Genomic DNA, 15,985 nt, shown 5'->3' with positions numbered 1-15,985 from the left:
AGAAATGCTAAGATACTGACTTACTTAGATTGAGCTATTCATTATGCCAGAGAGTTGATTAAAATGGGGCATGTTTACAGGTTCGTTCTACACTTCCAGATCAGAAATTTAACCCGATAATTATTTAGCATCTGCTCTTTGCAAGGTTCCTGCTGAGGCCCACACAGAGGGAGGCACTGTTTTTGTCACCGAGGGGCCGAAAGTCCGCTTTGCTAACCAGAATACCTTTACATGAAAGCAAAGTCTAAGGACTAAGGCATCCTCACAGGAAGGAGCAAGTACTTCCAGGTGGGGAAGAACAGACAAAGTGCCTTCCTAACTCGCGGGTGTGAGGTGGGTTAGCGAGGTGATGGACATTTCTAAGGTAGAGAACAAGAGGCGCAGAAGCAGCCATTCAAAACGACAGGGAGACTACAGCTGAGGCCCAGTTTGTCTGGTCTTTCTGGCCCTCTTTTCCTCTAGTAATCCTGGGCTTTGGGCCAAAGTTAATGTTTAGCTTCAGGACTGATCCCGATGATTTCTAGACCTTAACAGAGGGACCCACAGCTTCCAAAGGGCCCCGTTGATAAATCGGAAAGACAACGAGAGGTTCTGGTGAAGAATCTTGCTTCAGACCTAGTCAAGCCAGACCTAGCTTTGGTTTGTGTTGTGGTTTGTTTTATTTTCTACCTAGAGCTGTGTTAGAGAATCTCTGATAGGCAGTTAAGATCCCCGCGGTGCCGAATTCCCACTGCTGAAGAAGTTGGCATGACTCAGTTCACGTTAGGCACCAGATATGAAATGCCTGTGCCTGTGTCTGTGCACAGCCTTCAGTTCTCTTTCAAGAATCACCTTCTTGCCCCTCCTTTGGAGAAATGTATTCATAGTCATCAGTGCGACTAGATGGCACATTGGCCCAACACCGGGGCCCTGGAGCCAGACTGCGTGGCTTCATATCCTTACTCTACCACCTTTCCTGCTGTGTGATATTGGGTAAATTACTGAACCTCTCTGGTCCCTTCTTTTCTCGATCTGTAAACTAGGAAAAACAATGAAACATCACAATAGGTGATGGTGAGGATTAAATGAGTTGTTATCAAGCATTTGGAAGAGATTCTGCAACATAATAAGCACCAAGTGATAAATGTTAATATTCACACAGTTACTCTTGGTTGAGTGTATATGCCAGACATCCCACACAGATAAGTGAAAGATAGGGGCTTTCACATACACCAAACACCGTGCAAATTAGACTCAGTCCCATTTCACTCATGAAGAACCTTTCTAGAGAGGTTAGATAATTTCTCCAGGTATTATTCTTACCAGCAGAGATGGGGTCCCACCCAGATCTTTCAGGCTGCAAATGCTGTGTAACAAGCCCTATACCATTCTGCCTCCCAAAACACTATTTTTAGATTTTAATTATTTATATATACTTAAATATAAATAATATTTATGTATTATTTAAGAGTCCTGGAAATCAAACCCGGGACTCTTGCTTGGAAGGCGGGATTCCTCCATCCCTGCCCACCTCAGCTGGATGCTGTGGCCAAGAGGCTACAGGGACGGTGGCCTCATGAAGCTCTAAGGGAGCCAACTGTCTGCCTCCCTCTTTTCCCTGGCAACTAAGGAATCCCACCGGGCCGTCCCCAGTCCCGGGGCTGCCCACTCTGAGGCAGGACCACCAGAAGTGTCATGTTGTTATGCTAGGCCAGCAGTAACATCCTTGTTGAATCACTTCTTCAATTCTAACATGGGGCGGGGCAGCTGGACCTAGTCCAAAGCAGTGAAATAGCAAAGGTGCTTCACAGCCTTGGCGGAGAATAACTGCTGTCCCTACTCCGTCGTCAGCTTCTTTGAGCACTTGCCCTTTTTTTCCTTCCCTGGGAGCCAGTCCAGTGCAATAGCCAGTGAGTGTTTACCAAGTAACAAAGAAGACGCTTCCCTGAACTGCTTAGTGAGCCTGCTCTATGAACTGCTGTGACCATGAATCCCGAGTGTCTGAGTCGCATGCAGGGACATTTGTAGACGTGTTGGGAGTCAAGTGCAGGCCCAGACAATGCCAGTGTGACCACCTGCTGAGATAGAGGTGGCTCTGTCACACGCCTGGGTGCTGGGGTGTTGCCTGTGCTTTAATGCCTTCACCCCAATGGCTAAAAATGCCCTTGGTATCCCCCTGCTTCCCAGGCAGCCTGGTTGGGACCCTGGTTACCACTTGCTCCTCTTAGAAACTCATTAGTCTTAGCCCCTAAAATGGTCCCATGAGATGGACCAGAACAGCTGCTTTCCCTTGGTTGCTGATGCATGTGCTGTGCCCCAGGCGGTGGAGGAGTGAGCTGATGGCCACCTGAGTGAGCCAAGTGCGTGGAGGCAGTACGGGGACTCGCAAATACACATCTGCTGACAAGTCATTTTCCAAAAATGTCCCCGAAAGGCCTCACGTGAATAACAATGAGTTTGTGTGGGCCCCCTGGAGTTATTGCTGAACTGAATTACCTCAATAATCAGAAAACGACTTACCATGCACGAGTCCACTGTGCCGGACTCATAGCCGGCACATATCATCCGGGTGGTGATGGTCTTCATGTCGAAGTAGGACTGACACTGCTCCAGAGAAATCACCCGGACTTCTCCCTCCTGCAGCTTGAAGGGCACTGGGTATTAAAAAAGAAAAGGGAAGGGAAGGGAAGGGAAGGGAAGGGAAGGGAAGGGAAGGGAAGGGAAGGGAAGGGAAGGGAAGGGAAGGGAAGGGAAGGGAAGGGAAGGGAGGAGGGAAGGAGGGAAGAAAATATTAAAAGAAGGGTAAAATGGCTCAAAATGAGGCTAACTATATATGAAATGATTACATTTTTATTCTTTACTTAGAATGTCATTTCAAAATCAAGGCTTGTTTGCGATCAGAATTTTCCAATTAGAAGGGTTGACGGCAAACCTCCAGTCAAACCCCTTTGTTGTATTGAGAAAAGTGAGGCGCAGAGTGGTTAAGTCACCCGGGTAGGTAACTTGGCTTGCACTTTCTCCAATAAAACCAACAGCCACTGCAATGAATTGGAAAGTGATCACCCCATGGCTCTGCCCCAGACAGGAGGCTGCCAGCTCTGCCGCAGGCCACACCCGGCGCCTCCAGCAGGCAGGACCCGCCCTCTCCTCGGCTTAACGCCTGTGTCTCACCACAAGACCATGCGCTATGGGGGCCATTATTTGAGGTAAGAACCTTTCATCCTAGAGGACATGACAGAGAGATGTTGACAGGGACAAAGCCATCCATTAGTATCCGAGAGGACTGTGTGAATGCCATCTTGCTGGAAAGTTCTCAAAAGAGGACAATGGCTTTTCGAAGCATGAATTCATGGTTGTTTCGCCATTCTACAAATAGGGATGGGGATGCAGTGAAAATGCACAGGGGACCTTATTGGGAGAAGGAATCATGTTTGGAAAAATCAGTGTGATGAGGACAGTGAAAGTTCCAGGAGTTGTCAAAGAATGGTCATAAGAACAATCGCTAACATGCATGGGGTACTAAGAGCAGGCCAGGCACCCCCCCTCGCCATTCTCGAGGCCTCTTGTCTGTAATCTTTACAATAGTCCTAGAAGTTAGACGGTTGCTGTTATGTTTCCCCTGTATAGTCAGACTTTCTCACCAAATCCACATCTTTGCTCCTCACGCCGCACTATATTTGTGGCAGCTAAGATATACTACAGGATTGCTGTCAGTTTGATGTGGATATTGTGGGAGCAGTACGAGGAGAGGCAATAGAAAGTATATTCAGGTCTTATCGCTATTGCAGTACTAACTGTAGCTTTTAGAAAGCAAGGTGCCAGGAACGGTGACATCACATGTCTGACCTTGCCTTTGACGTTCTTATATGTGAGCCTTTCAGACATCACTGACTTACTTCTGTCTATTGAGTTTTTCTTTTTTGTCATCAATTGACCATATAGAAAGGAAACTCAACTTAGGTCAACATTTATCTGACAAAATTAAAAAAAAAAAAAAGAGGCCTTCAAGTTGGCAGCTGCTAAGGTGGCTCACAGAACAGCCACCAGCATCGCCATTCCCGAGAGACATACACACCCGTGGCACGGAGTGGCCTTGGAAAGAAAATGTCACTTGGTTAAATTCATATTCTCAACCCTAAGAGGTCAAGCAAAATTGAGAGTCCATTTGGGGGCTGGGAGTAAGTAGGAAAAATGTTTCAATTTCTATGTTTTATATGTTCAAATCATCTAGGGCTGTGGTCGGCAGACTGCGGCTCGCGAGCCACGTGCGGCTTTTTGGCCCCTTGAGTGTGGCTCTTCCTAAGCCTTAGGAGTACCCTAATTAAGTTAATAACAATGTACCTACCTATATAGTTTAAGTTTAAAAAATTTGGCTCTCTCGTCCTGACCGGTTTGGCTCAGTGGATACAGCGTCGGCCTGTGGACTCAAGGGTCCCAGGTTCGATTCCGGTCAAGGGCATGTACCTTGGTTGTGGGCACATCCCCAGTGGGGAGTGTGCAGGGGGCAGCTGACCAATGTTTCTCTCTCATCGATGTTTCTAACTCTCTATCCCTTTCCCTTCCTCTCTGTAAAAAAATCAATAAAATATATTTAAAAAATAATAATAAAAATAAAAAATTTGGCTCTCAAAAGAAATTTCAATCGTTGTACTGTTGATATTTGGCTCTGTTGACTAGTGAGTTTGCCGACCACTGATCTAGGGAGCCAAACTACTTTAATCAATTTAAGTAGGCAAATAGCAAACCAGTTTTCCTTGGAGAAGGACTTCCTGGTTGTCTTACAAAGGTCCACAAGACCAAATCACAAGGCAGGCCTGGAAGTTGGGCCCAGCCCTAGGCTGCAGGACAGAATGCCTAAACACTAGTCAGGCACAGGTGATTGGCCTGCGGAGAGTGCAAACCACCCATGGAGGCGGGTCACAGGCATGACTGACAGGTCTCATCTGGCTTGGCAGCGCCAAAGCATTGGCACTGGCTCCCTGGAGAGAGACTCTCAGCTGGAGAAGCGTTTTGGGGCTGCCTCTGAGCTGGGCAGGTTTGAGTGCCATAGCTAACATCTATCATTTGCGTGGGGGAATGACGCACATGCTCAGTATGTACCATTTGTGTCTATACTTTTTTAAAAAGTTTATTTATGTCTTTTTAAAAATATGTTAATTAATTTTTAGAGAGAGACGAAGGGAGAGGGAGAGAGAGATAGAAACATCAATGATCGGCTGCCTCCTGCACGCCCCCTACTGGGGATGGAGCCTCAACCCAGGCATGTGCCCTGGCCCGGGAATCAAGCCCGCAAACCTCCTAGTTCCTGGGTCGAGGCTCAACCGCTGAGCCACACTGGCCGGGCTGTGCCTATACTTTTAGAAGTGAAATGGGGGGGGTTATTGCCAAAGTCTCAGAAGTAACTCAGGGTCTTTCCGTGACAAGCTGAAAGGCAAAGCGCTGCGCCCCCCGTCTTACTTTTGCTGCCCATGTGGCCCCAGCCTGTGATGTAGCAGTACGTGTCGGGCTCCAAGGCCTGCTCGGCGCTGGGCAGGCAGACCGGCCGCACGTAGCTGGTCTCCCGGACCTCCGCGCTGAGCTCCACGATGCTGATGTCGTAGTCCACCACCGCGCGGCTGTAGCGCGGGTGCAGGATGATGGTCCTCACCCCGCGCGTCTGCAGGAAGGCCGACGGGTGGTCGAGATTGTTGATGCCAAACACCACCGTCCACACGGCGGCGTTCTCTCTCCTGCAATGGTAATTCAGGAGCCATTGGCCTCTTAACCTCTTGAGAGAAGCCTCAGCTTCACACGCGTCTCAGGTGCATGGAGCAGGCAGGGGCATTTACTCAGTGGCAGGCACCGTGTCGCTGCGCACAGTAACCAGTCACTGTGGTTTGCAAGTTGCCACAATCTAGTTTAGATATGAAAATGGCATATTTGTGCTTCATGCAGCTAGCCAAGGTCAGAGATTTTCTATATCTTTTCTGGAGAGTACAAACTTTCCCTTTTTTACCCTTTTTGCTTTTGCTTTAGTATCTCAAATATTTCTCCTTTTTTTTTTTTTTTTTTTTTTAGGAAAGAATGAATATATATATAATGAACACCTGTAATAGAAATCACCCTATTTTATCTTACTCCAGAAATAGCATAGCTAAGTGACAATGTGGAGGGAGTTTAAAGGTCACCAAATTTGTTCTAGGAAATATCACGCAACAGTGTCATTGCTGTTCTATAAATATTACAAATGTCTTACTTTTAAAAGCGGGCTCTGCCCTTGGTATTTCTAAAGAATTCTTTGTGACACATGCCGTGAAATGACTTTAGGGTGACCCACAAGGAAATGCGTGAAGGGGCTGGATGTGCGTCAATAAGTCAGACCACAAGGCCTGAACATCTGGAGGGCCATCGCTTCTCAGTTCTGCTAATTGCTGTCATGTTGAAATGCCCGGTGTGACCCGACCCTCTGATTGTTCAAGGGAGACCGAAGTTCTGGATGTCAGAATGATCTTTTCCAGACCACTCAGGTCATACCTACCCCACCAAAGCAAGAGACCACAGAACCCTGCTCAGTGCAGATGCAGAGTGCATGGATAGGTAGTTGCAAGGCTAGAAGAAACAAAGAAGTAACTATGAAGGTTGGAAAGAGAAGAGCGCCCAGTTTCAGCAAGCCCCAGGAGCTATGGGTCAGCCCATATTTTAGGCCAACTGCTTGCTATGTTCTAGACCCAGACATTTCCACTGAAAAGGGAAGGAAGGCAGAGAATACCTCCACAGAGGGCAGGACTGTGGGGAGAGGGAGTCAGGTCAGTTACCAAGGGCTTTTGACAACCACACGGGCTGGCTCTCCACTGATGCTAAATAACAGCACCCCAGGGGAAGTATGGATATAAAATGGAAAATTCCCGTTTTACTGGGCATTATTACTGAAAGGAATGGATCAACCCCGTACGTCGATAAAATGAAAATAAACAAACTGTGAATTACTGGCATAGTTCATAAGCACCTAGAAGATAAAAAATAGTAACCCTGAGGACACAACATGGGTTCAGTATGAAAAGTCAAATCTCTCACTTTCTTTTCCGAGTATGTTAAAAGACTGAGATTGGGACAGGTCTGCCCAGCGTGTATGGCAGAAAGATCTAGGAACAAAGAAGCTGACGGTCCTGGTGAGAGGGCTGAAGTGACCAGCCCAGGGCACTTCATCAGCTGGAGAGAGAAAGGAGATGAGGAGACCACATTTCCTTGATGGGCTGAGATAATGGGGGAAGAAGTGCAGACAAGCAACAAAAGTCTTGTTAGAGAAGTCAAGACAAGGGTGACCTAGCAGGGGTAGCGATTATGGTCACACTAGAGGCCCGGTGCACGAGATTCATGCACTGGGGGGGGGGGGTCCCCTCAGCCCAGCCTGTGCCCTCTTGCAGTCTGGGACCCCTCGGGGGATGTCCGCCTGCTGGCTTAGGTCCGCTCCTAGCAGGAAGCTAAGCTGGCAGGTGGACATCCCCTGAGGGGTCCTTAGCACTGCTATGGAGGCAGGAGAGGCTCTTGCCATCACCACTGTGCTCACCAGCCGTGAGCCCGGCTCAGGGCTTCTGGCTGAGCGGTGCTCCCCCTGTGGGAGCACACTGACCACCACGGGGCAACTCCTGTGTTGAGCGTCTGCCCCTGGTGGTCAGTGCGCATCATAGTGACCAGTCATTCTACCATTCGGTCAATTTGCATATTAGCTTTTTACTATATAGGAGGATAGTAGGATGATAGTTATTCATGTGGGTTTCCTGTAGAGAAATCAGATGCTTCCGAAAATTACTAGTTGTTTGCCAGCCTAGGAAGGTCATCCTTCCATCTCTCAGAGGCGGAAGAAGGCAGGAAAATTGCTGTTCCGTTACCCCTGAAAGGCAAAGTCTTTCTCCCTGACAACTGTTGAAGTTGAATTCTTATTAGGGCATATGGAACTTGATCTGATCAGCTTAGCATCTCATGTTTTTAATTTTCATTGGGGATTTTTAAAGACCTCTCCATGGAAGAGCAAAACAAATTTGTGGCTTTTTCCCCACCAATATAATTAACAGAGACAGGCCTGAGGAGACCTACAGATGAGTCACACTGGGATTGGCAAAGTATGGGATCAGGATATGAAGTAAATCCCATTAACTGCAGCAATCGATGGCTCCAGCAGAGAGTAAGGCTTATAATTAGAAGTTCTCAAAAGCTTGCAGGGCCACTGGAGACTGTAAAACAGAATCAGAGTTATTAGCACACATTCAAACGAAGGCTTGTTTGAAGTTGGGCCATTTCTAGTTTCTTATGGACAAGCCAGGCCCCTCTTGACAGTTCTGTTGAGTTTAGTGTTCCATAAAATTTCACCAAGGCCTTTGATATCTTACCCATTTCCTTAATTATAAACACATATTTCTTCTCTATTGCAAGGCCTCTTCTTAACTGCACAGATCCGTCGTGAAAGAGGAGACTCGGACGCCACGTACGGAAACAACAAACATTGGATCTGAACCTGGGTGAACTAGCACGTGGAGAACGTGTGTCCCTTAAAGGCCTGTTGGATTCATTCAGGTAATCATCTTTTGATGAATGTACTCTTGCTAGTCTAATCTTCTAATTACCCCGGAGTTATAAATCAGACCTGGAAAAGACATCCGGAAACATCTGGCTTCTTCCGAAACAATTACATTGCCGTGTATTTCCTGACAGACTACACAGACTCCTCAATAATTTAGGGTCTTAGACGCTAAATGTTCTCCAGCGGAGGTACTGGTTTGATGTTTTATATTCCACTTTCCCAAAAAGAGTGATCAAATAGCTGGATATACACATTTGCATTTCACAATCACTTATCACATTATATTCTAATTACTTGTTTAAGTGTCTGAAACCTCATTAGGTTAGCAATCCAAGGAAGGAAATGTGTACTCATCTTTGTAACCCCCACCTGGAACTGGATATTCGTTCTAGGACTCTATTGTGTAGAAAGGCAAGCACCCGTGGGTGAGTAGCTTTGTATAAGGAGGTGTGTTGCAGTATTGTTAAAACGGTAGCAAATTGGAACTAACCGGAATGCCCATCAGCTGTGGAATAGTAATAAAAAAAGCTATGGTAAATCTATATTATAGAATATCATTTAGCTTTGGGAAAGAATGAGTTAGAACTACGTCAGTTGACCTGGAGGGATGCCGGCGATATATTGCTACATGAGAAAGTCACCTTACAAACACAAGTATAGAGTGGGATTCCAAATTGTAAAAGGAAGCAATGACACCTGGGGGGAAATGTATGTTATAGCTGTGCCGGCACATTCTCCAGGCTGCAGTGGGGGGTACTGTGAGGAGGGTGAGGAAGTAAAGGTGAGTGTGAGAGGAGAGAAAGACAGTGCTAGCAAAATGCAAAGATACTCACGCCATAGTGTTAAGGGAAAAGGGAGAATGCATGACTTCAGTAATAATTTTTTTTAAATTGACCTTTATCAATGTGTCACTTATTAATCCCAGGCATGATTCTCATGGCTGTACAGAGGCTCACTTAACGGCTGCACCACCCCTGTGACTGCTATGTCCTTCATTTCACAGAGGAGGAAACTGACCCAGAGAAGTTCATGAACTGGCCCATGGTCAGTAAGTGGCAAGTTTGAGAAAGAACAAGAATAGGCAAAAAAAATAAATAAAATTCCATTTTTTTTTTAGAAATTAACCTGGGCAAATGAAAATAATCCATTAGGTGATAGGACTGTGACTTAATTTGTTTTAAAATTTCGCTATTGCTTAATATGACTTTTAAATAAAGTAAAATTATTAAAAATAAAATTGGTGGTATGATGGTTATTTAAAAGAATGTCTTCCCCCTGGCCAGTGTGGTGGCTCAGTTGTTTGGCACATCATCCGGTACAACTAAAAGGTGGCAGGTTCAATTCCTGGTCAGGGCACATACCCAGGTTTCAGGTTCGACCACTGGTCAGGCAGTACAGGAGGCCACCAATCAATCTCTCTCCTCACTCTCTCTTAAAAAAAAAATGTCCTCACATCCTTTGACACTCCTCCCTCGGAGAAGAGAGTTTTGTGTTTCTTCCTTTGGATCTGAGCAGCCCCACAGCAGAAGCAGTGCTGCATATCTTGAAGGCTGGGTCACAAAAGGCATCGCATCCTCCTGGCTCCCTCCTTGGGAAGCTCACTGTGCCGAATGCCAGTCACCATGCTGAGTCCCATGTGGGGAGGAACAAAGGCCCGGCCCACTGGCAGCGCTGCCTGGAGAGTGCAGCTCCCCCCCACACACAACCCTCCCACCCCCGCCTCAGAACCTTCCAGCTGGCGCTGACATTGCTGCCCAGCAGAGACAAAGTGCACCAGCTATGTCCTTCCCGGTGTCTGACCCCTGGATCTTCTGGGAGCATAATGCATGTTTGGGGGTTTTCTTTGTTGTTGCTCGGTTTGGGTTTCTTGCTCCTGACATAACAGGCAGGTGGATCATATGAGGACCTTCTGCAGTAATGTTTGTCAGCTGGGGGTAGGTATTCTCTTGGTCTTCCTTTTCTGCTCCTTTAGGCACATTGTCCTGGTTAATTTATGTGCCAATGTGGCTGGGCCGTGGTGCCAAAATATTTGGTCAAAGATTCTGGATTTTTCGGTGAAGGTGTATTTGGCTGAGATTAACATTGAAATCAGTGGGCTTTGAGTAAAGCAGACTACCATCCATAATGTAGGTGGGTCTTCACTGATAAAAGGGAGACCTAATATACAAACCAGACCTCCCTTGAGCAAGAAGGAATCCACCTAGCCAATGGCCATTGGATGTGAACTGCAATGCTACCCCATCTTCGGGCCAGCCCCGTTAGATTTTGGACTTGCCAAGCCTCCACAATCATGTGAGCCAACTTCTTAAAGTAAACCTCTCGCTCTCATTGGTCTCTTTCTCTGGAGAACCCCGACTAACACACATATTGTACCTTTAACTCTGCTTCCCAAAGTCCTCACCAGTTCCTCCAGCACCCTCCCCTCACTGTAGTATCCCCTTGAGTAAGTCCCCCCTTTAACTCCACATGTATCTGATGTATTCGAAAGGGCTAGAAAGACACAATGCTGGCCGGGGAGTCAATCCACTAAACTTCCTATCCCTCCCTCTTTAGGACATAAATCATAAGCAAGATCTATCCATCGCATGTACACAGCCTGACAACACCAAGGGCAGAAAAACCCAAGCAGATAGAGGCCCGGGAAGAAGATCATCGGTGGCTTTTGCACTGAAGGGGCTTCACTAAGAACCCAGGTGACAAAATGACCAGATCCAGGCAAAGCAAAGAAGAAAAGGTGCAGCTCACCCCTCGAAGCAGTGGGCGACTGTCAGGACCCACTTCTTGGCAATGAGGACGCAGCCACAGATGTGCCCACTGGGCTCACTCTGCAGGGAGCACTGCCAGGGCCACCTTCCAGGGCGACTCGTCCGGCCCCCGAGGATCCTCTTGTTCATTCGGGCAGCAGGGCGGCGCCCACAGTCTACCAAGGAGCAGGAGAGGCAGAGGCGTGTATGACTCACCCCCAAACCCAGCTAGACGCTGTCACGTGCAAGGGATCGTTTTTTTCCCCTGAGCCAACCCAGCTAAATAAAGTTTATGCCCCACTGGGACATCATTCATTCTCTCACCTTGTTTAGCGCACAGAAGAGAAATCTTACTTCTGCTGTGGCAAGACTGTCTGGATTTGGAAACATAAAATGGTATAATATTAAGTTACATTCATTGTTCACTTCAAACACTACCCGTGAAAAGCAAGCCATAGGTTCCACCTTTGCCTGAGGTCAAGGCGGGGCTGACCTCATGGTGGGGCTGTTGTCAGAATCACCGGGGGATGGGGTGTACAAAGGACATGTACTTTTTCTAGTTTATTTAATATCATCGTAATCAAATTTCACATTTGTCAGAAGGGGAGCTATTGTTAGCAAAGTTTCCCACCTCATCTTGGTTGATGAAACCACCCAAAATATGAACTCAAACCATGATTTTTCCAAGTAAGGAGGAGAAAGTGGGGGGAGGATTGGGCTGCTTCTTAGAATCTACAGTGAGGGGACCATGTCAGATTTTTATGCTCATGGAGAGGCATGTATGTCAAAAAATTTTGAGAACTAGTTTGAAATAAATAAAATATCATTTTAAAATGTTAGAGAATGGATAAAAATTGAATATTTAAATTGTCAAATAATCTTGCCAAGACTATTAGATTATGGATCTATGACTGGCTGGCAGGTAAAAGGGGGTTAACTTTATTCCACGTAGCTCTAGATGGCAGAGTCAGTACTAATGGTAGAATTCATAAGAAGTGTGGGCTCAGGAGAAGAACTTTCTAAAAATTGGAGTTAACCTTTGAAGGCAAGAACATGGCCCATGTTTCAGCACCTATCAATGTGGCTGCACCAGAAAATTCAGTGTAGGGTACATCAAGTTTTAATCACAAAGCTCCTTCCAACCATGAAGCATTTATTTACAGTGTAAATTAAAAAGACAAAAAAAAAATTGGGGGGGACTGTTAGATATATCATGATGTGCTTAGAATCCTAGACATATACATACATAAGTATATATCCATCCCTACATATGTCATTTCTACATTTCTTTTTGAAGATTTACTGTATTTTCATTTCTTGCTAAATTTGCATGGGGATCTGTGTAATTATTTGTATACAACAAATTACGTAATACATAAAAAGTACATTGCTTTTTGACTTCCCACAACCTGAAGTTGTATCTCCTCCTCCCTCCCTCTTTCTCTCTCCCTCTTTCTCTCTCTCTCTCTCTCTCATTATCCTTAATTTCTTTGAAGCACTTCCCAATATCTGAAATTCACATTGTTCACTAGCTTATAGCCCATCTGCCCACCTGTATAATGTATGTTCCTTGAGACCAGGGTCCTTGTCCCCCTAATTCTCTTCTATATCCCCTCAAAGCTTAGCACTGAACTTGGCATGGAAGAGACGCTCAATAATTACTTGCTATTTGTTAGATCCAAAACCATAGCTTATACAAATAGGAAAAGACAGCAAAGACTAGCCATCTCAACTATTTATAGTATAGGAAACTGTGATTATATATATAAGATCCCACATCTAATTAGTAAGCCAGGACTCAAGCCAGTTCTACCAACTCCCAATTCAGAATGAGATATTTTATTTATTGATTTGACCTGAGAGGGCTTCTCCAGCATTCCCAGTTTGGGGAAACATATCACACTGTTGAAAGATTCAGGTCATTGTTCTGGAGGAAGTACTTCAGTTGACAAATATTCAGAAATGTGGCTGCAGAGTTTGGTCTATGGGAAAAATGTCAAGGCATTCTAAAGAAAATGTCCCACCTTTGGTTTTCTTCTTTGGAATTCTTAAGCAGTGTCTTCCCTCGGACTTATTCAAAGCTGTGGGGTCAGAACCTGGTTTGAATTGAGAGGCTATTATCCGTCCCCATCTGCGGGCAGTGAGTTTTGAGTTTTGAGCAAGTTATTTACATATTCTATAGCTATGTCCCTATCCTATCTAATAAAAGAGAAACATGGTAATTAGCCGTACATCCGCTACCCTTCCATTGGCTAATCAGGGCAATATGCAAATTAACTGCCAGCCAAGATGGCGGCCGGCAGCCAGGCAGCTGGAAGTGAACATGAGGCTTGCTTGCTTCAGTGACGGAGGACTCCAATGTTCCCTGCCTGCCACTGCCAGCCTCTGAGCTTGCAGTTTGAAACATTGTTACAAATATAGAAGCTAAACAAAACCCCAGAAACCTGCTTTCAGCCAGCTGGGATCTCAGAGCTGGAGTTGAAACAGTGTTTCGATTATAGAACCCAAACAAACCAGATACCTGCTTTCAGCAGCAGAGGCATAAGAGCTGGAGCCAAGCCTCAGAGCTAAAGTTGGCCCAGAATAAAAACAGAAAAAAAAAAAAAAGGAGCGGTTGGGAGCTTCAGTCACCCGCCAGCCTGAAAACAGCCCTCAGCCCCTCACCCAGACTGGCCAGGCACCCCAGTGGGGACCCCCACCCTGAAGGGTGTGTGACCAGCTGCAAACAGCCATCATCCCCTCACCCAGGCTGGCCAGGCACCCCAGTGGGGACCCCCACTCTGATCCAGGACACCCTTCAGGGCAAACCAGCTGGCCCCCACCCATGCACCAGGCCTCTATCCTATATAGTAAAAGGGTAATATGCCTCCCAACACCGGGATCAGTGGAGCCGTGAGGCCTCCCGGCACCGGGATCAGCATGACAGGGGGCAGTGTCCAAACCCCCTGATCGCCCTGTGGCTCTGTGTATGACAGGGGGCGAGGCCACAACCTCCCTATCCGCCATGCACTGTTCGTGACAGGGGAAGGCACCCCAACCCCCTGATCAGCCCTGCTCTGTGCCTGATAGGGGGGAGTTCCCCAACCCCCTGATCGGCCCTGCTCTGTGTGTGACAGGGCGTGGCGCCCCAACCCCCTGATCGGCCCTGCTCTGTGTGTGACAGGGTGCGGCGCCCAAACCCCCTGATCGGCCCTGCTCTGTGTGTGACGGGGTAGAGCCATAACCTCCCGATCGGCCCTGCCCTGAGTGTGACAGGGTGCGGCACCCCAACCCCCTGATCCGCCCTGCTCTGTGTGTGACAGGGGGCGGTGTCCCAACCCCCCAATCGGCCCTACCCTGAGCATGACTGAGGGTGGCATCACAAACTCCCGATCCGCCCTGCTCTGTGCATGACAGGGGGCGGCGCCCCAACTCCCCAATCGGCCCTGTTCTGAGCCTGACCAGGGGCTGCACCTAGGGATTGGGCCTGCCCTCTGCCACCCGGGAGCAGGCCTAAGCCAGCAGGTCGTTATCTCCCGAGGGGTCCCAGACTGAGAGAGGGCAGGCCGGGCTGAGGGACCCTGCCTCCCCACTGAGTGCACAAATTTTTGTGCACCAGGCCTCTAGTCTATATATATAAAAGCCTAAGTGGCCATTCAACCATTTGACTGGTAGCTATGATGCACCCTGACCACCAGGGGTCATATGTTCAATGCACAGGCATGGAAACATGGAACAAACTGATGAATCTCAGAGGGAACGGGGGAGCAGAGAAGGTGGGAGGAGATTAACCAAAGATTTTATATGCATACTAGAGGCCCAGTGCATGGATTCTTGCACCCATGGGGTCCCTCAGCCTGGCCTGTGAGGATTGGGCTGAAACCGGAAGTCTGACATCCCCCAAGGGGTCCCAGATTTCAAGAGGGCACAGGACAGGCTGAGGGACTTCACTGGTGCACAGATCTGTGCACCTGGCTTCTAGTAATGTAATATGCTTCAACTTCCTTGACTTATCTTTCTCCTACAAACTAGACAAGGGAGGTGGCTGTTGAAGATGCCATTATTCTTAGGGGCAATTTTCCACAGGGGCACTTTCAAGGCTACTTGATCCTAATTCCATCCCATATCCATTTTTTCCTCAGACCTTCCAAGCTTTATTAGTTTTCATTACTTCAATTCCCTTTGTTAACTAGTTACATGTAACATTGGTAGGAAGTGCAAACATGGAATTCATTTCGAGTAGGAAGTGAAAAATAAACTCCAACATTATATTGCAAGTTCCGTCTCCTTCACCACAATAGTTTCTGTAATCATCATTAAAGGAAAACATCATTAGCCAAGAGAGAGAGAAAAATCTATATCTAGAAAGAAAAAATAAAGCCAAGCGATGTTGAAGTTAAAGCCAGCAGCCATTCTGTGGAAACTCACTATTGCTGTGACAAATGTGCATCATCTCAAGTGAGAAAGAGAGGAAGGGCCCGGATGATAGACTCTCACTCTGTAATGCACGCGACTCAGCTCTTGGGAAGGGTGTCTTACCCTTTCACCAGCAGTTCGTGCAAAGTGCTCCCGTTGAAGCTCTCCCAGTCGGAGTGTAACGTCAGCCACTGCTGGTCTTGCTCCTGTTCCTGTATGAATTCGGTCACAGACGGTTCTCTGAATGAAGGGTAAAGACCAGTTAAACAGTCCAACCACGGTGATCTTTGGCCAGACCAGTGATGGCGAA

At 47.0% G+C, this 15,985-nt stretch overlaps 1 protein-coding gene across 2 annotated transcripts in view; it reads right to left on the bottom strand.

Moving 5' to 3' along the window:
• Positions 1–15,985, bottom strand: part of CORIN (corin, serine peptidase) — a gene marked incomplete at both ends in the record, with an annotated part of 202,761 nt that overhangs the window by 1,572 nt on the left and 185,204 nt on the right. For both annotated transcript variants that reach the window (XM_081088332.1, XM_081088333.1), the window contains 5 exons: positions 2,500–2,633; positions 5,437–5,708; positions 11,282–11,456; positions 11,605–11,654; positions 15,799–15,915. In XM_081088332.1, the coding sequence (XP_080944458.1) occupies positions 2,500–2,633; positions 5,437–5,708; positions 11,282–11,456; positions 11,605–11,654; positions 15,799–15,915 (748 nt within the window). The remainder of the gene's footprint in view (positions 1–2,499; positions 2,634–5,436; positions 5,709–11,281; positions 11,457–11,604; positions 11,655–15,798; positions 15,916–15,985) is intronic.

Source organism: Myotis nattereri (genome assembly GCF_964212035.1).
Source record: "Myotis nattereri genome assembly, chromosome: 1".
Lineage (NCBI taxonomy): Eukaryota > Metazoa > Chordata > Mammalia > Chiroptera > Vespertilionidae > Myotis > Myotis nattereri.
This window is presented reverse-complemented; position numbering and strand designations above follow the sequence as displayed.